This window comes from Rousettus aegyptiacus, unplaced genomic scaffold, assembly GCF_014176215.1.
Source record: "Rousettus aegyptiacus isolate mRouAeg1 unplaced genomic scaffold, mRouAeg1.p scaffold_m13_p_14, whole genome shotgun sequence".
NCBI classification, from domain to species: domain Eukaryota; kingdom Metazoa; phylum Chordata; class Mammalia; order Chiroptera; family Pteropodidae; genus Rousettus; species Rousettus aegyptiacus.
The window spans coordinates 21,817,358-21,837,258 of record NW_023416289.1 but is presented as its reverse complement, the minus strand read 5'-3'; the positions used below and the strand labels follow the sequence as shown (position 1 = coordinate 21,837,258).

General features: G+C 42.4%; 1 protein-coding gene across 1 annotated transcript in view; it reads right to left on the bottom strand.

The window, feature by feature from the left end:
• Window positions 1-15,470: 15,470 nt before the first annotated feature.
• Window positions 15,471-19,901, bottom strand: part of VAT1L (vesicle amine transport 1 like) — a 136,291-nt gene continuing 131,860 nt past the window's right edge. Inside the window, exons 8-9 of the mRNA XM_016136928.2 lie at window positions 19,763-19,846; window positions 15,471-18,048 (exon numbers count right to left, since the gene is read on the bottom strand). Coding sequence (XP_015992414.1) covers window positions 17,950-18,048; window positions 19,763-19,846 — 183 coding nt within the window. The 3' untranslated portion in view covers window positions 15,471-17,949. The remainder of the gene's footprint in view (window positions 18,049-19,762; window positions 19,847-19,901) is intronic.

Sequence of the window (19,901 nt, the reverse complement as noted above, 5' to 3'; positions counted from 1 at the left end):
AAACTCTTTAATATGTGTATGTGTATGCACACGTGTTTATCTCCTAATGGTTTGACTTCTCTGGTCGAACCTTGTCTGATAATAGATTTAAAGTTTGGATGGTAGAGGCCAGTCTTCAAGATAGCTCCGAATGACTGGTCCTCACTTGTTGGTGTTCATGTAATTGAGTAGTCTCCTCTTATGAGCAGGACTGGCCTGTGCCACTGATAGGATATTGGGGAAATGGTAGTATGTGTCATTCAAGATTAGATTGTAAAAGACATTACAGCTTTCACTTCTCCCTCTCAGATTTCTTGTTCTTGGAGAAGCCAGCTGCTGTATCATAAAGATATGCAGCCAGCCCTAGGAAGAAGCCCACTCTGAGCCAAAGCCACCCAACTAACCCACTCTCAAATTACTGATTCACAAAACCTGTGTAAAAGAATAAATCTATACTTATTTTGAGTTGCTAAATTTTGTGGTATTTGTTACATGGCATTAGACCCACAGAATTGTGAGTCAATGAAATCGTTGTTATTTAAGGCCCCTAAGCTTTGATGAGGTTTGTTACCTAGTAATAGATATAAAAATCCTTTGTAAATCCTGACAGTCATGGTATGAATTTTAATCAGTTAGGGGTGTGTTCTGCTATAAGTAACATCATCTTGAACAAATGGGAGGGTATTTTCTCACATAATAAGAAATCTAGAGGGAGATATTCTAGCGTGGGCTCAACAGTTCAACATTTGGTATCAGTTCAGTCATCTTTGCAATTCTCTAGGCTTTCCCCTCAGTTATATGGTGGTTGCAATAGCTCCAGGCATTGCATCTTCACGGCATCACTTTGGAACACTGAACTAGAGGCTTTTGGGGACAGAAAGATGGTCCTCATATGCCTCCTTTTAATCATGGAGGAAACATGCCCTCAGAGGTTCCCTAGCGGATTTCTCCTTAATGTTTCAATGGACGGAATTGGGTTCCAGAAGACCTAGACCTGCATTCCCTGAGGTGACAGGTACATTACCAGATACTTGAACAAAAACAGGGGTTCTGTTAGCAAGGAAAAGGGGAAAGTGGATGACTTTTGGGTAGATAACCAATAGGGTCTGCTGCAAACTCTTTACCTGCCCAAATCCTATTTACTTTTCAGATTTCCACCCCATCAGGAAGGACGTCTCTGACTATGTCAGAACTTTGGGGGTGTGAAGCTTTGAGTACTTTCTTTTTGGAATGGGAATTGCTGTAATTTGGGTAGTTTGTTATTCAATGATGCCTGTATCTCTTGCTAGACTGCACATCTTATGATTCATACTTAAGGATGCAAAGTCTGGCACGTGAGACTCCAAGAACTTTATTCTCCTCTCCCACTGCCCCTCTTATTCTGTTTTGCTATTTCTCATCAATAGAAATCCTTGTAAAACATTGCAAAAAGTAAAATTTCCAGTATTCCGCTGACTTTTATTTGTATATCTGTCCCAGGGATGTTCAATTGACTCGTTGGGCATAACTGTTTAATAAAGCAAGATGTATGTTTAGCAAATGCAGCGTTCCACTATAAACGAGAGGTCCCATGGCGGGGGATTTGCATTTACCCTTTACTTTATATAACTGACAAGGCTTGATTAAATATTAATCGAACTCTCCTGGAAACAGGGCTTGAGTTTAGTGATACAATTGCGGCTCATATTCATAACTTAGGATTTATGCTCCCGACTGCTTCCTCTGGAATAGTAATGGCATTTCCCGCAAGGCTTGTCAACTCAAGGAGATTAGATAGGGGTGAGAAGATGACATGTGTCAGACCTAGTTTGCCGGGCCATGAATGGGGAAGACTACTGATTAGTTTTGACTGGAATATGGCCCCTGTCTATATCACTCTTTCAGGCCTGTCCATTTGCCAAATATCAGCCCTGATTCTGTGCCCGGAAGTGTCCCAGGTGCAAAGATACAATAGTAAACCACACAGACAAAAACCTCTGGTATCTACTATTTTGAGGACTATTACATGCATTCTCAGTGGATGCTCACAATTACCTGTGAGATATAGTTTATTATTCCCCACGATGAACACATACAGCATTTTTTTTCTATCCAGTGTGTTTATTGCCTTCTAGTTACAAAACTTCTGCTGTGAGAAACATATCCTCTGTAGTTTGGGTGGAGAGGAGCAGCTCTCATTCCAGTGTTCCAGGGAGGATACAAGTAAACCAGATATGACCAACCTGGTCAGACCAGAGTCTTCTCTGGGGCCTACCTACCAGAACTATCAGCAAGGCTTGGTTGCCCCCCTTCTGAAATTACTAAAGAGATAGTCACCGGCAGCCAAAGATTCACATCCTGTCTACTCCACCCGCCCTCCACCTCACACACACACGCGCGTGAGGGAGAATGAAACAGTCTTACTGACATGTTTTTAGGTTCTGGATTCAGTTGTGTTAAAGCCAAATATCTTCCTGAGCAGACTTGCCTACTTACTGTTTCTGTCTCCCATTTTCTTCCCTTTCTACTTCCTTTTCTCATCTCTCCACTTTTCAGCAAACTTTTATTGAATACTCTTTGTTTCCTATGGCTGTGCAACAAATTACCACAAACTTAGAGGTGTGTTTATTATCAACGCAAGTTTATTATCTCAGTTTTTGTGAGTCAGGAATCTGGACTTAGCTGGTCCACTTCTCAGGGTCTCATGGGACTGTAATCAAGGCATCATCTGGGCTATGTTCTCAGCCAGAGGCCTTACTGCGGAACAATCTTCCCCACTCGTTCAGATTGTTGACAGAAATTGCTTCCTTGTAGCTGTATGACTGAGACCCCATTTTAATGCTGGTTGCCAGCCAGCAGCTACTCTTAGCTCCTAGAGGCCACCCTCAGCTCCTAGCCACCATGCGGCTTACTCCCAGACTCTCAGAACATGGTAACTTACTTCCTCAAAGCTGGAAACGGAGAATCTCTTTCTTTGGTTTGTAGAGTCTTACACAATGTAACATAATTTAGGGAATGCTGTCATCATGTTTGCAATATGCCGCTGGTTAGAAACAAGTCAGAAGTTCTGCCCCCCACTCAAGGGGAAGGGATTTCACAAGGGTGTGACTCATCAGGGGTCACCAATGAGTGTGTCCGCCACAGTACCAGGCACTATGGACCACACTGTGGGATGCTGAAATAAAAAAGATATGTGACTCCTGCCTTCTTAGAGCTCATAATCTCATAAACTTGGAGCTTGTAAATTCTATAAGCCAATGAAATGCTCCCTATTTCCCAGATTTTTGTTGTTTTTTTTTTTCCCCCTTAAGGTAGTTTGAATTCTTGGCAACAGAGAATCCCAACTGATACAACTATTTTGTAGGTGATAGAAGTCCAGGATCACATTAAAGAAATGGACCCCAACCTTTTTGGCACCAGGGACCATTGCTGCTATGAGAATCTAATGCTTAATGATCTGAGGTAGAGCTGAGGTGGTGATGCTAGTGCTGGGGAGCAGCTGCAAATACAGATGCTCTCCCACCACTCACCTCCTGCTCTGCAGCCTGGTTTCTAACAGGCCACCAACCAGTACTAGTCCTCAGCCCATGGGGGAACCCCTCCATTAAAAGGCTCTTTCCCTGGCCATAAGACTTTGGGGTAAAATATATATTTACCATGAGAGAACCCATCTTAGACTTTCTGAATATGAAACTCTAGGAGTAGGCCCCTGGACAAGTGCACTTTTAAAAAATCCCACAGGTGATTTGGAGTTACACCTTCCTTTCCTCCATCCCATTTTGTGGAGGAAAGAATATTTGAGATAAGTTGTCAGAGTAGTTGATGTGGGGCCTGTGTAAGTCCCTTCAGCCCCCAGGCCTCAGTCACCATTGGGAATGAGCTGACTTACCTAAACGGTGAGTAGGCTTCCTTCTAGCTCTATAAACAGAGTCTTATTTACTTCGATAGCCCAGAAAAATGCCTGGCAACACCGTAGATGCTTGACAGAGGTTTGCTGAACCAGTGAATGAGAGTTGAGTGGAGAGTTAGGATAAATCAGCAGCGTATCTTTGACCACTGAGTGGCTAGAAGATGATGCCAAGACGAAGCTCGGGTGCCCAGTGTCCCTGAGTGGGATGGGGCACCTGACTGAGGGCCTTCCCTGAGGAGCCTTGAACGTCCTTCTGGTCTAAGGCTTGTCGTGGAGAATGGGGATGGAGCAAGGAGGCCTCTTTCACAAAAGGCCTCGTGTTTAGATGAACTTATTTCCATCATCACAGAGAGAATTGAAAAAAGTTCATGTACTCTAGATCTGTATATTTTTGTAAATTTAGCATTCTTAAATTCTTTAAACATATTAACAGTCTCAGAAACAAAAGTGGCAAGCCCTCCTCCCTCTTTTTCTGCCTCCTCACCTGCCCTTCCCCCAATATATACACACACCTGAAAAGTCTCACACACCTGAAATACAGAAATACAGAAACGAAGTCCTATATATGTATGGTGTGTGTGTGTGCATGTGTGTAATATATATATATATTACACACACACGTAGGTGGATACACACACACATCTATCTACTACATATGGCCATTTCATGAATATTTAGTCTAATGTTCCTCAGGATGAAGGGAAGTGTAAGAATTGCTAGAATAAAGATTTTCTTCTTTTAATGATAGTGCCTTTCTGCTAGTAGGTGCTTGTGACCTTCTAGAGGACAGATTCTAATATTTAGTTCCCATGGAAGCTTTTATCAGAGAATTCTGGGGGCACACTCTGGGGAACCCTGGTCTAGGGTTATCTAATCTAATTGTTTTTTTTTTCCCCATTACTATTTTCAGTGTATTAGTATATTTCTAAATTGAGATATTATTCACATGTCATAAACTTTGTCATTTTAAAGTATATGATTCAGGTTTTTAGTATATCCACAAGGCCGGGTATCCTATCACTATCAATTCCAGAACATTCTCATCACCCCAAGAGGAAACTCCACACCCACTGAGCAGCCATGCCCCATTCCCTCCTGCCCCCGATACCCTAATCTACTTGCTGTCTTTACAGCTTTTTCCATTCTGGACATTTTCTATCGATGGAATTATATAATACACGGCCTTTTGTCTTTGGCTGCTTTAAATGAGCGTAATGTTTTCAAGGTTCATGAGTCCAGCTGCTCCTGCACTTCAAGGTGCATCAGAATCCACAAGAGACCTTATTAAAACACAGTTTTCCTGACTCTTCTTCTAAAATTTCAGGTTCAGTTAGTCTGCGATGGGAACCAAGAATCTACCTTTTCAAAAAGGTAGATTCTCTGCATGATTCTGGTGCAGGTGGCCCGGAGACTGCATTTTGGGAACCCCCAACCCACCTAGACCAGGGGCTCTCATTCTGCATATGAGATCAGGAGGGGACAGCAACGTCACACAGGGGACAAAGCTTGGTCCGGGGCTTTGACACTGAAGGTTCAGGTTTCTCTGTCTCACTCACCAGAGCCAGTACTGCAGGCTCAGTCTACAGACACACCTTAGTTCTTTAGAATGATTGCCAGTGGGATTCTTCGGCATCTATCTAGAGCTCGTATACCACCACCCTACCACCCCCATAAAGTTCTGAAATGACCAGAGAGGACTGGGCATGTCAACCTTTGTGAAAGATTCCAGAAGATCTAGATCCCATTGATGTAATCGAGCCCATGGCCTAATGGTTAAGCCACGTGTCTTCTGAGCCAGGAGTTGTGGGTTTGGGTCCTACTAAGTAAAAGGTTTTCAGATTAGCCAATCAAAACCCAGGATGGATGCCCAGTTACGTTTGAATATCAGAAGAACAAGAAATAATGTTTTAGTATGTCTCCTGCAATATTTAGGACATACTTACACTACAAATTTATTGTTTGTCTGAAATTCAAGTTTCACTGGGCGTCCTGTATTTTGTCTGGCAACCCACCAGCTCAGGGTCTCTTCTGTTTTCTATGAGGCAGCTCAGCTTAGTGGCATTTGGTTGAGTGCATGGATTCTGGAAGCAGATGGCTGGGGTCTGAATCCTGGCATCACACAGCTGGCCATGGAACCAAGGCATGTCATGTAACTTCTCCTCACCTCAGTTTCTTCATCTGTAAAATGAGAGCATATAGTAAGAGGATTAAATGAAATAATTCCTGCAGGGTGTTTAATGGGGTCCTGCCTTGTGGTGAGTGATAAGTAAATATTACTGGGGACGGTATTGGGAATCCCTAATGTTCTTCCCACCACCACCATTAAACATTCGATGTGCATGGCTGTGGTTTCCTTTCCAGCACTCTCCCACACTACTAAAATGCAGTCCTTTCAAACTGCCGAGACCATTTGGTGGGGCCATTTGGAGAATTCTATCTCAATTTTGGGACTGCAGGTGCTTGGCAGCTCGAATGGGCTGCAGAAACGGCCGACAGATGGTTTGTCTTTCCATCTGAGTTTCCTGGTGTGGAGGAAACGAACACTCTGTCGATGATTCATTGTTGAAGTTGGCTTCAGCCAGCATTTAAATAGAAATGGCTGGCTGTAGAAAATATTGTCACCACCCAGAAGTGAGATCTGTTTCAAAACTGTTGTGAGCAAAGTGGATTTCTTACAGAGGAAACCTGGGTGTTAAATTATGTGCACTGCCACGTCTTCTTGGCCAGGCACTCTCTGTGAAGTCAGACACCCTGGCCTCCCTCCGCCCCTCGCCCCTCACCTCCTGCTCCCGGCTTCCAGCTGTTAAACAGATCAAAGCCTCTACAAGCCTTGTTTTCTCGAGAGCAGGTTGCCCTAGAGTCTGGTACTGGTACCGCTGGGGCACATATGTTAATGAACCTGGGTTGCCTGTTCCCTTTTTAGTTTTCTTTAAATCCTGATCGTGGTTTCCAAGAGACGGTTTTAATTTGGTGTTGGTATGTCTTTTAAAATCTTTCTAAGACCTGCTAATCTCTTTTTTATTAACAAGAAACTGGCCTAAAGTTCCTCTGAATTTGCAATATACTCTGCTCTTGTATCTATTGTGGTTATGGTGGCTCTGTGTTTTTATATGTCAAATATATGACTGTTGTGTCCCAATTAAAAACTTAGAATGTTTTCAAAATGCCTATATTTTGGCAGGCACACTCTGTCTCTTGCACTGCCTCTTCTTCCTGATGTGCGATAATAATCTTGCCTTTGGGAAATAAACGTTCTGTATATGTGGGCACAACTAGGAAGATGAACTATCCTGGTAACAACCCTACCAAGTTATTCAAGCCCTAGTTCAAAAGCCCTCTTTCTGTCAGGTAACATTCATTCTTCAGTTGCGTGCAATAGAAATCAGGCCTGGCTAACTTAAGCTATATGTATGGGTTGCTCACAGAATCCAAGACAAGACTGCAGATCGAGGGAAAAAGTAGACACACGGGCAGCTTTTGGGATCTGGGTACCACCATCAAGATGCAATGTCTCCACTTCTTTTCCCGTGTTTGCATTACCCCTCTTAAGATTCAGATTAGTAGGAGAACATCCATTTTGGCTTCCGTGGGTCATGAGTCCTATTTGGCCTGAGGAAAGTAGAGCTCTTTTATTCACAGGATCCCCAACCCAATATACCATGTGTGGGGTCATTCTCTGAAGGAAAATCAGGTGCGATTGACAAAACACCTAACCGTTTTAAGTGCTTATTATATGTTAGGCATTCATTTAAACATTTTTACATTTATTGAATCATTTAATATTTAGCATTACCAATAACATTTTAAAGTTATCCCTTTTTACAGAGGCAGTAACAAAAGCCAGAGATGAAACAACTTGTTCAAGGTCACACAGCTGGTAACTGTAAGAGTCAGGATTCAAACTCAGCCCATCCATCTTTGGAGTCCTTCTTTGACCACTGAACTGTAAGTAGGGTATAGTCAATTCTTGACAAGCAGCACCTTGAGTGTCCACCCCACTTCCAATCCATAGTGACTGTTTTATACTTTGCCCAAATGATGCCTCTCCCAATTTTGCACCATAGAGCCCCATGCATTTCTCCCTTTTAGGCTGCTAGATGATTGGTGTCCCAGTTTCACTGTCTTACAGACAGTGTGCTCTTTGCCAGCAGTGATCAGGCCATAGTTATCTCTGAATCCTTTATTGCACATAAAACAGGGTCGTGCACAGAGTCAAAGCTTAGTAAATATTTGTAGAATTGAATTTAATCTCTTTAATAATATTTACCGTAGCAGAGATAGACGGATGATAGACAGACAGACAAATAGATAGTTAAGTAGGTAGGTGGTAGATAGACAAACCAATTAATTCTGAGTGAGAATGGAAGCTTTGATATAGCCTTAATTCATCTAGTTAATAATTAAATACTCTGTCAGTTTGATGATGCACTGGCTTCCTGACTTGCTGGTTGATTAATCTCAAAGGACTGTTGGGATATCCAGATCTGCCTCTAAACAAAGACAATAGTCCGACCAGTTCTTAACATCAGCAGTCAACCTGAGCATTAGCCTGGACTTCATAAATAGGTATTTATGCTTGTTTTTGCAAAGAATGAAGAGATCACATGTATTGTGATTATGTGCGTTGATCTGATTCCCTTTCACAGCACAGCCCTTTAACTCATCAGGGCTGATGGGCTCCCTCCAGCTGGCTTTGGATAGAATTCTCCAGAGTCAGGAAAACATCAATAATCCCTTCTTACTCCCTGGGCAGGCTTTTTAAAAAACTGAGTGTTGCTCACCCCAGAAGTCATTTTAATTGGCACTAGCTTAGCTTTTAAATAACATTTCTAACTTGTTAAGTGGTATTGTGTGTTTTTGGTGACTTGGGCATTAGAGAGTGCTTAACTTGATTTCTCTGGTAGATTCTGGAATCTCAGTTGCTATATATAGTTTTAGGCATTTTATTTAACTTCTATGAGCTTCATTTTGTCATCAGTTAAATGGTGACAAAGCTTATAGGGTTGTTATGAGTATTTGGCAAGTTAATACGCACAAAAAAAAATGCAATTTTTCATCTGGGTTCTCCCAAAGTAACCTCCAAGATAAGTAATTGGATTCAGGTAGTTTATTTGGAAGGTCATGCTGAGAAGCAGGCGTGTGTGTGTGTGTGTGTGTGTGTGTGTGTGTGTGTGTGTGTGTGTCTGTGTGTAGAGGGGAGAATGTGATAAGGAAGGAAGGAAAAAAGAAGGAAGGAAGCCAATAAGGACATGCTTGATGAGTTAGCACTGTGGGCAATTTAGGTTTGACCTCGCCAAGGGACCCTTGTAGGACTATATGGAGCATGCCTCAGAGTCATGACACCAGACAAAAGGGAATCTGAGTATTTATCCACTGGCTCCCATCCTCCATGGTTGAGGCTGCCCCTAGGGGTATTACCCTCACTACTCACCACTGTAATTCTGGGGTACCTTCATGTACAGTGCTGGAGTAAGCCTACAAGCACAGAAGAAGAAAAACAAATGCAGGTGATTGAAGTGGGAAGCTGTCAGCATACCAGCAACTATTTACAGGTATAGGCAAACTCTGGTGAACCAAGACAGTATTAGTGGGGCATCAGTGGTGACTGCTACCAGGGCTGAAAATAGTTATCTGGTGCTCTCTGAGTGCTCAGCATACTGTAGGCATAGTGAACACAGTTTTAACTGTCTATCATTCCTTCCTATGAGGGATCTATCCCTCTGTCATTTCATGTGGTTCTCTAGGGTTGTCAATCAGGTTGCCAGTTCCTACCAGGACCAGTCACGGGGTAGTCACATGATCCAGGCTAGCCAGTCATAATAGGCATCCCTCTGCTTCAATGATTGGTTTAGAATGGACATGTGACCCAAGCTGGGCTAATCAGAGCTTTCCTGAGAGCACCTTGATTTACACCAGAGCTGGTGGAGAGAAAGTTCTTGGGGGGTAGGAGGAAGTGGAGAGAGAGCAGGAGTGACCACCTGGCCAGGAAGATATTAATTTGGGACTTTGGGTCCCCACCTTTCCCAGCTGCTGGGAAGAAGAAATCTTTCTGCCAAACGGAGTCTTGGGTTCTAGACAGGATTCCTTTACTTTTTAACTGGGTAACCATGGGCAGGCCACCTAATATCTCTGAAATTTAGGATCTTAATCTGTAAGTCGGGATGATATCTACCTTTCAAGATATTGGTTTGGCTCAGCAAGGGCATGTGTAAAATTCCTGGCAAAGAGCAAATCCTCAGTAAATGTTAGTTTTGTTTTTGTGGTTTATCTTGATTCAATTTCACTCTATGGAAATCTCAGAACTCTAAGCTAGCGCATTTTTAAAAAAAATGATTTCAGTCTTTATGAGTGTTTGTGAGCATGCCACGTGGGCCATTGTCCTATTGTAACCACAGAACCAACTCAAACTGGCCCTATTCTAACAAAACCCAGAACCAAACTTTAAACCTTGGATATAACACTTACTAGTAACACTTGTGGACCCTTAACTGCTCCCCACCACCCCATAGAACCAAAGGACCAGAATGTAACCAGAATCTGGATGCCAAAAATCTTCCAGAGGTGAACGGTCCAATATCCAGGAAGATCTGGTGCTGAAACCCCTTAAATCTTGCCCGACCCCTAGATCTGGGGGACAGATTTGAGCTTTGCCTCCTGTCTCCTTGCCAGTTGAATTTGCAGTAAATTTTTTTTTTCTTTTCTCAGAAGATGGTACCATCAAATTAGCTCATAGGTGCATCAGGCAGCAAGCCCTTGCCTGGTAGCATCATGTTAGTTTTGACTCTCAGCCCTGATAGGTAGCGATTTATTTTCCGGGGACCTCCGAAGCACAAGCATCCAGCTCCCCAGGAAAAGCCTGCATCACCAATCCCTCTTTTTTCACCACTCCTGAAAAGGAGAGGGGTTCCTTTCCTTTCACTCATGCCATTTAGTCACCTTAACTCATAACCAAATAGACTATGAATGGATTTTGGGGTATTAGACAAACTATTATTCCATTGTTGACCACCTATCTGTTCTGCCTCCAAAAACTAGACTAAGTAAAATGGTGAAGTTGATTTGCAGGAATATTTCCCATAGTCTTCTCTTACTTGGGAACATTCTCCACTAGCTCCTTGATTAATCCCTTGGCTTTATTACAAAATCTAGAAACCCGCAAGGGACATTCATAGATTCCTACAACCCAGTCTTCTTAATCTTTTGCCTCTTCTCTTGATACGTGCGATAGCTCAATGGACCATTCCACGAACCTACCTTGTGCTTCCTCACTGATGTGCCTAAAGATAGTTATTTCTCCTAGACAGCGCTCCTCACTCACACCTCATGAACAGTTTTCATCAATTATACCACTCTTTACTGTTCCAAACATACAAGCTCTCAGTTCCAAGGCAGGCTCTACAGATAAACTGCTGTTTGCACAAGAAATAAAGATTATTGTTATCACATCATTAAACTGTAAGTCCCTTGATGGTAGAGGCCATGTATTTCTTATTTTTCTTGCTAAGACACTAAAAATGCTGTGTCAGGAACACACTAGGTATTTGATCACTGTTTGTTGAATGAATGAAAAAAAAAAAAAAACTCGTTTTGAAAGCAGTCACCATCTGGTTTCCAGACTAGAAATTGTGGGCCGTGGTTCCAATCTGGTTACACACACATTGTTACATTTGATCTTCATAACAATTCTAGGAAATAGACAAAATGATCATCTCTATTTTCGTAAGGAAAAGCTCAGATGCCAAGCAATTGGCCTAAATTTGATTGCTGATTTGCGAGATTCCAAGGCTTATGCTCTTAATCGCTGCACATGTCTTGGAAACATGGGCACATGTGGCATGTGAGGTTTTAGTTGCTCCTGAGTCACTCCTTTATTTGGATATGTGGGTGCCAATCGGAATAACTCATGGGACATATTTTCCAACATCTTAGCTTGGCTGGTAATAGGAACTCTGCTCATTCTGCTCCTGGCGGAGAATGCAAAAAAACACTTATATCTTAGACAGTCCAGGCTGCTCTAACAAAGTATCATAGACTGAGTGGCTTATAAACAACAGAAATGTATTCTTCATAGTCTGGAATCTAGAAGTCCAAGATTTGAGTATCAGCATGATTGAATTCTCAAGAAGGCCTTCTTCTGGGTTGTATCAACTTATCGTATCCTCACACAACAGAGAAAGAGAGGATGTAAACTTCCTCATGACTCTTATACAGGCACCAATTCTATTAGACCTCATCTAGTCCCGATTTCTTCTAAACGGCCCACCTCCTAATATAATCACATGGTGGGTGGTGGGGTTTCAACTTATGAATGCAGTGGGGCACACAAACATTCAGCCCATAACAACTTATTTTTTCTCCCACAAACAAATTTGGAAGAAAATATTGAGACTTATATGTATTCTCTGTTGTTAAAAAAAGAAAGAAAGAAAAAAGTAGGAAAGCTACTGAGTACTTCCTAAGTTTCCCATTCTTTCCAGCACTGGCAAATGGGAATAAGAAGAGAAGCTCATATTTATTGAGTGCTTACTCTGTGCCAGGCTCCATGCTGTGTGCTGTGTGCTTTAAGGACTTTACTCTCATGAACAACACCACTCATCTTAAAAGACTTCACTCAAGCATCGCTTTCTCCACGTATGCTGTCTTCACCGTCCCTTTCCATCACAGAGTTGGCCCCTTTTCACTATGCCCTCTGCCCTCTAACATTGCCTTGTAGCAGTCATGTTGCATAGATTGGTATCCAGTTCTTTCTTTCCTCTAGACCTCTCTACCCAGAATAGAAGCCACTCCTCACAAATGCTATTGAGCATTTGAAATGTACCTGGTCCAAACTGAGATGCACTCTAGATTTTGAAGTCTTAGTATGAAACATAGAATGTAAAATATCTCTTAATCACCTTTATGTTAACTCTATGTTGAAATAATATTTTGTGTATATTGTGTTATATAAAATATTATTATAATTAAATTTCCTTATTTCTCATCATTTTTTTAATGTGACTACAAGAACATTTAACTTTGTATGTGGCTCATATGTATTTTCATTGGATAGCACAGTTCTCGACTGTAAATTTCTTGAGGAAAGGTCTCATTTTCTTTTTATTTCTAGAACCCTGAACAAGGTCCCACACCCAGTAAATATGCATTACAAACTTGTTGAATAAACATGTGGTCGTATGTAACATTGAGCCCCCAGGTCTTCTGGCCCCAAATGAAGAATAGACCTGAAATCTGGCAGGAAGATCCTAATGAAGTAAGCTATCATGGTGAGATGGAGAGGCATTGTGGCTGTCTCTTCTGAGCAGAAATTGTCCTCTTTAAGTCAAGGGACAAAACAAAAGCAGAAAAGGAGTGGTGAGAGTTAATGGGATAGCTGGAGTCAGGGTGTGGTAAATAAACTGGAGCATCGTTTGTGGAAATCCTCAAAAGCTTCCCCCTTTAACTTCAGAATAAGAAGTAAATTCCCTGGAAGAGTTATAGTAGAAGCTGTGGGCACTTGCTGCATATCTCCTCACTGCTTCCATACACCCCGTAGCCAAGATATGGAAGCAACCTAAATGTTCATCAATAGATAATTGGATAAAGAGGGTATAGTGCATATATACTCAGTAACATACTGGAATATTACTTGGCCATAAAAAAAAAAGCATAGAATCTTACTATTCGTGACAACATGGATGGACCTAGAGGATATTATATTAAGTTAAATAAGTCAGGCAGAGAAAGACAAATACCATATGGTTTCGCTTATACGTGGAATCCAATGGCTCCTTGTGGCTGTCTGCGGAGGGCATTGTCTGGCTGCAGCAATGTGCTTGATTCGCACAAGGAGGAGGGCAGAAGTGCCAGGGAATCAACACACTTGTTGGGAGTAGTCCTTAACCAGTGATGCATGAGAATTGATGGATAAATACAACTTCCTCATCTTTCAAGTGCAACAAATGTGCGGCCTGTCTGTGGTCTTCCGCGGTGGTAACCTGCTCATCAACACACCCCGAATTGCCTCCTCCCTTTTCCTGTTTCACATTTTCCTTCCCCCATCTGTGCTTCCTGGGATCATTTCCCAGTACGGCTGGCATTCAAATCCTTGCTTCAATGTCTGATTCTGGAGGACCCGAACCGGGGCGGAGGGTCACGGTACTTGTTATCTAACTCCAGACCACGTTTAGTCTCCTCTCATATCCTCCTCTCTAGCAAACCCTGCATTTGCTCTTAGCAATTGCCTCCACACCTCACGTTTTAATGTCGCACCATCGCACATCCCTCTTCCTTTCCATGGAAATCTAAAATTATCAAGTTGGCATTCCAAGCCCAGCGAGCCCAGCGCTGCCTCCGTCATGCGTGCCTCCCGCTCCATTCCGCCTCCTCGGAACACGCATGTCAGCGGCACTGTTCCACTCTCACTGTGCTGTAAACGGCTTGAGGAAGCTGAACCTCCATTACTAACCCCACCCACACCGCTGGAAAAAAAAACTTCCAACTGCCGGGCTTCTTCCCTACTCTCAGTTATGAGTAGATTTTAGTTTAGACTCTAGTTTTCGTTGCTGGCTATGAGGCCTTGAGGGCTACATGGAGTGCTTGAGCATTAAATGAAAACGTGAGAAAACCCTTTGTGCAGTGACTTTGTAAGAATTTCACTGACAAGGTAATTAACTTTTCTACTTTGTAAATTCAGGTTTATATATACGGCATTTTAGTAACATAGAACTAGCTCTATTTTTTTCTTTCTACTGAGAAATATGGTAAATACAGTAAAGCCTCCCTAATCACAAATTCCTCTTTTGTGAACTCTTAGCCCTTAGAGGTTTACTTTTATATATCCCTTTGATAACCTTGAGGCTATTAGATCACAAAAATGAAAATGGTTGAGATGCATGAGTTTTAAAATCAGTACTTCGCCGAATACTTCAACTGAGGGCCAGAAAAAAAAGTTTCTTGATATGCATATTATTTGCTGCAAAGCAAAACAAATTTACAGACATTTCCTTGAAATCAAAGGAAAGAATCCCTGAAGAGTTGTTGGTGTCCAACAAATGGTCTTTTGAAATGCATTGTATTTAACCTTATGTAAGCCAAGAGAGCATGACAGGGCAGTAAGAGCAGCAGTTCTGGCTTGGTTCAAAGATCCTGGCTCAATCAGTTAATAGCTATGTGATCATAGGCAAGTGACAAACCTCCCTATGCTTTGTTCAATCTTATTACCTATAATATGGGTGTAATGATAAACACTACCTTTCAGGGCTGTTTGGAAGGTAAGCAAATTAATACATACATAGCTTTTTTAACAGCAAATGGCAGATACCTTATAAATGTCATTATAATTCTTGTTTTTGTTACCATTATTAATATATAATGTATTTGGTAGTTCTTTTATTTAGTGGTTTTATTTTCTTGCTTGAGGGAACATGAATGTCTTCTTAAGGACTTGTCTAATCTCAAACCCTGTTTTTCCATGTAGTATTCAGTTTCTCATCTAAAGAGTCTTCTATCACATGTTTTTTAAAAAAAATTTTCTTTTTTAGTCACCCTTACATTTCAGTAGGGGGGCTGCTTTTCTAACAACTATTTATGTGGAGTAACTGATGCCAGGCAAGGTTATGCTATGCTGAATACTTTATTTATACATTTTATGTAAACATAATTTGCTTTGTAGGCACAATATAACAAAAGCTCTAAAGCCACAGATACATTAGACAATGTTTCAGTTCACTCCAATCAAGCTTAAATTACAGAGAAGCCTTCACAGTTCCTTTAAGGCAAACTGGGACGTTCTTTACACTTCCTTCCAAAAAAACAGTTGTGTGATGGGAAAGGAGATACTTATGATGAGAGGGCATTAATTGGTTAATTTTGATGTTTTTTCTCTTTTTCATGGCATAAATTGATTTTATTGGTCAAATTCTAGTTTTTTCTTCTCATTCTGTATTCTGAGAAAATGAAAATTGTTTTCCACAATTAACTGGCATTATTTGTGATTACTGTATTAACCTCACTTGTTGAAAAAAAAAACAGATTTGGGGAGGAGTGACTTTTTGTGTCTCCTCTGGACATAGTGAAGGCCATCTGGATTCTCAATGCAGAATTCCCACTCACCTGGCAGAGGAGAGAGAGCCCTGATGTGGCCAGTGGCTCTTTGCTCCTCTAGCCCTAGAACGTGCCATTTCTGTTCAGCTCACCAGTAGTATCACTTGAGGAGTGGTTCTTAGGACATCATTGTCAGCTTGGTTATGGGAGAAACATGACCAATAATTCTTCATTCGGCAAAGGAGTTGGTGGAATAAAACCTCTACATTGTCTCTCTAAGTGGCCCAGACCTAGAATACTGGTGGGTCCTAAAGTAGGAAGAGAAGATGTTGGTGTCTTCTCTGAGACCCTCTCATCCCTCTGCGCCTCACATGGCAGCACCCTTGCTCACCTTCATTATTGTACACATAACATTCACAATGAGGAGAAACCCCTTTCAGATAAATATTTGGCATAAATAAGTCATCATCACAAGCTTAGGATAGGGAAAAAAAGAACATGACTAATGAGGTGACATTCGTTACAAAAGGACTTTGGAAATAAAATAGGTAATTGATGAAATGCATTCACTGCCATCATTTGGGGGGAAGAGTTGGGTCTTCCCTGAGGCTCACTGGTGGAGAGACTGGGCAATGTGGGAACCTTCCAATGTCTTCCAGAATGGAAAGTGAGCTGGGGTGCTGATTGCGTGGGTTTCTTGTGTCTCCAGCTTGGTTTGGAGTCAACCCTTTGGGCAAAAGGACTGGGAGGAGGAAAGGAGGCCCTCCTCATGGAGACATCGAGCCTCTTTCTCTTCCTGCAGGGGAACTCCTTGCCTCAAGCCACGCCATGTGGGGTGGGGTTGGGGGTGAGCTTTCTTAGAAGTTTAGGAGTAGGAAAATCAGACAAGGGTGTGCAACCAAGTAGTTGGGTCCCCAGTTCCCCATCTGCACAGTCTGCACCATAATTTTACATTTCGGAGGAGAGGAACTGCACATTTGGCATCTGATACTGAACATCAACCTTGGTGTGGCTAGAATTTGTTACGTGTTGGAACATGCTTTGGCAAGTGAAAAGATACTCACTGATTTTTTTTTTTTTCCAAATATGGTCTATCAGGGAGGTCTTCCTTGGGGGATCCATAATAAAGGTGGCTGCTCACTACTAGGAAATGAATATAGCAAAATTGGGAATGCCAATAGCCAGTGTGCAAACACAGGCAAGTCTCAGGAATGAGTTCTGAGACAGTCTCACATGGGATGAGTTTTTTTAACATGAAAATAAAATACATATCCCAAGTAGGTTGTGACGGGGAGAGCATTTTGCTTGTGATATACTGTTTCAGAGGAGAAATCTCTGTGGCTGGTCCTCAAACTCATGCTGTTGACCCATCTTCTACCCTGAAACATTCACATCCATCTCCCTGTGTTTATGGAAATTAACCAGTGAAGAGATCAAACATCAGAGGGTGAGAGGAGAGTAGTAGTTCAACCTTTTGACTGTGAAACAACTGGATGAATGTAAGGAAGTTGCTTCTTAAAGGGGGAGAGGGAAAGTTACAGTTTGGAGAGATACTAAATTTATGGGCTCATAAAAACATCTCCTGGCCTACCCTCTTTCTACCAGCCAGATTGGCAAGTGTTATCAGAACATGCGTGGCTGGCAGCAAAAAGTATCATTGGCCTGAAGAATTCTAGGATCTGGATAGTGCTCTGTGATAACACCTTTCAATCCAAACCTGTCTTTGCCATGTCTGATCTCTTAGGCACTGGGCCTGTGGGTTTGTATTAATTTTCAAGGCTGTTCTAGAACTGTCAAGGACCCAAATATAGATGGTTTTGAAACAGGGGAGAGGGGAGAGTGTAATACACAGACGGGGGAGGGACATAATACTGCATGGAATGGGATTGGCACTTAATCTCAAAAAACAACAGTGATCAACAGCTTTTTAGCTCAGCTGACTGCAGACAAACACGACACGCACTGGACTACAGCATTGTTCACTGGGGCACAGAAGAACTTCCTCAGCTGGCTCCTCTTCTGCCAATGACCTTCCTTCATTCTTCTGCCTGGGTTCTGGGTTACTGGATAAAGGGCATCCTCTCCTTGTTCTCGCTGTCTCCCTCGTGGTCCTCCTCCTCTTCTCCTGCCTCACTGGTCTCTGTGCTGTCATTGGCCATCTGTAATTCAACGAAGGACTTGTGAGAAGGCATTGCAACCTTATCCCCAACTTCTCTGAGCATCCGATGATACCACTTAGAAGGACTTCTTTAAGGGTCAAGAGCTAGGGTTGCTTTCTTCCCCAGGAAGGTAGCTGTCTTATGTTAGGCCCCCTTAAGAAGCAGACACTGAGATAAGGATTTGAGTGCAAGTACTTGGAATTTGGGGGTTGAGTCCTTTGAGCCTAGCCTTCCCTTCAGGTTGGCTGTAGCCTCCACCCATCAAAGAGAAGCTCCAAATACCACAGATCTGAGTTGGCCCTTCTCCATCACCTTTTTTGTTTCTTCAGGTCTCAGGGTAAAAGTGCGCCTGAGATTCAGGAACAAGGACAATGGCCTGCCAAGGCAGGCTTTGAGCTGTCTCCATGAACTCTTCAGCTCCTGCTCTGATGAGAAAGGCTCCCTCCCCCCACCCCCATGGTCAAACAGGCCTTCCTACCAGCCTGTGGGGCCAGCAGGACTTCATTTGTGATGGAGACAGGTGGGAAGCCAGTGCCAGCTATTTGGCTAGAATACCATCCAGGATGTCTCTAGACATGTCTGCCTTATACTGATGAAACTGAAACAGACTTGGTCACGTGTTTAAAGAACATAACATAGGTGCACAGAAGACCCAAGATCTCGGCCATTTTTTTTCTCCTTAACCTGGTCCCCTCATTTGCCTTCAAACATTTGCTGGCACAATCCTGGAACTTAGTAAGCATTTAATAAACTATCTCCATATCATTATCCATCAATTGCACATTGTAAAATGCCCTCTCATTAAACTGTTCTTCACTGAGTGAAATGGCCATTACGTACACCTGAACTACATTATGGTTATAAAAACCAAGTAAACATTTTTAAAAATACACACTTCAGACTAAGACATGTAAGAAATTGTAGTTCTTCCTCTTTTGTAAAAGACTGATGCAGTTCTAAGACTAAACATATGAGAAAACAAAAAAACTTCCTAAGTATTTTCTTTGTTAAACCTCTTTTTGGAACTTAGTGTGTATGAGAAATATTTTGTGCATATCATTCTAAATTGACTTGTGAAAATTTGTCAATCTCCAATTTTCAGAAAGGGGGACCGAAGCTGGAGTGGCAAAGTAATAGCCCAGGTCACACGCAGGGGCTCAGAGCTGGGCTTTGACCCATGCAGTCTGGTGACGGTCTATGTGTTGACCGCCACATTACATGGCCCCCCTCAAGTGGCCCTTGCAAGAGCATTTGTGGTGTCAGTTTGACATGCTTCACTCCTGGTGAGATCTCTGGGCATGAGGGTTTTATCCTGATAAAAGAAAACGAAATCAGTGGAATCATCAGGAGGCATCTTGGAAGCAGTGAACATGAATCTGTTGAGTGTATGAATGTGAATTTATTAGATTTTACTAGGAATCCCTCCTACTTGTAGCAGCCAAGAGAGAGGACTTAGAATAGAGAGAGGCTGTTTCTGTCCTTTTCTGGCTGCTCTCAGATTGCTCTTGAAATGCTCTCACTGAAGCATTTTCCTTTCTTTCTCCACATGTATCCCAGTTTATCACTACTCCCTCATTTACACAACCGTTTGTTTACCTCTGGCCTCCTCGGCCACCCCACGAGCTGCCTGCATTTCCCTCTGCCCCACCTGTGCCTTCACCCAATGAGACCCTCTTGTGTTGAATTGACCAGATTCCTCTGCTTTTTGACTCACCAGTGGAGTTGGGGTCTTCTCTACATCCAGAATTAATTTGCCAATATTTCCTCGGTCGTGAATCCGCTGCATGGCCTCCTTGACCTGAGAGACAGGGATCAAAATAGGAGCCCAGGTTAGGTGAGACGTGGGCCCAAGA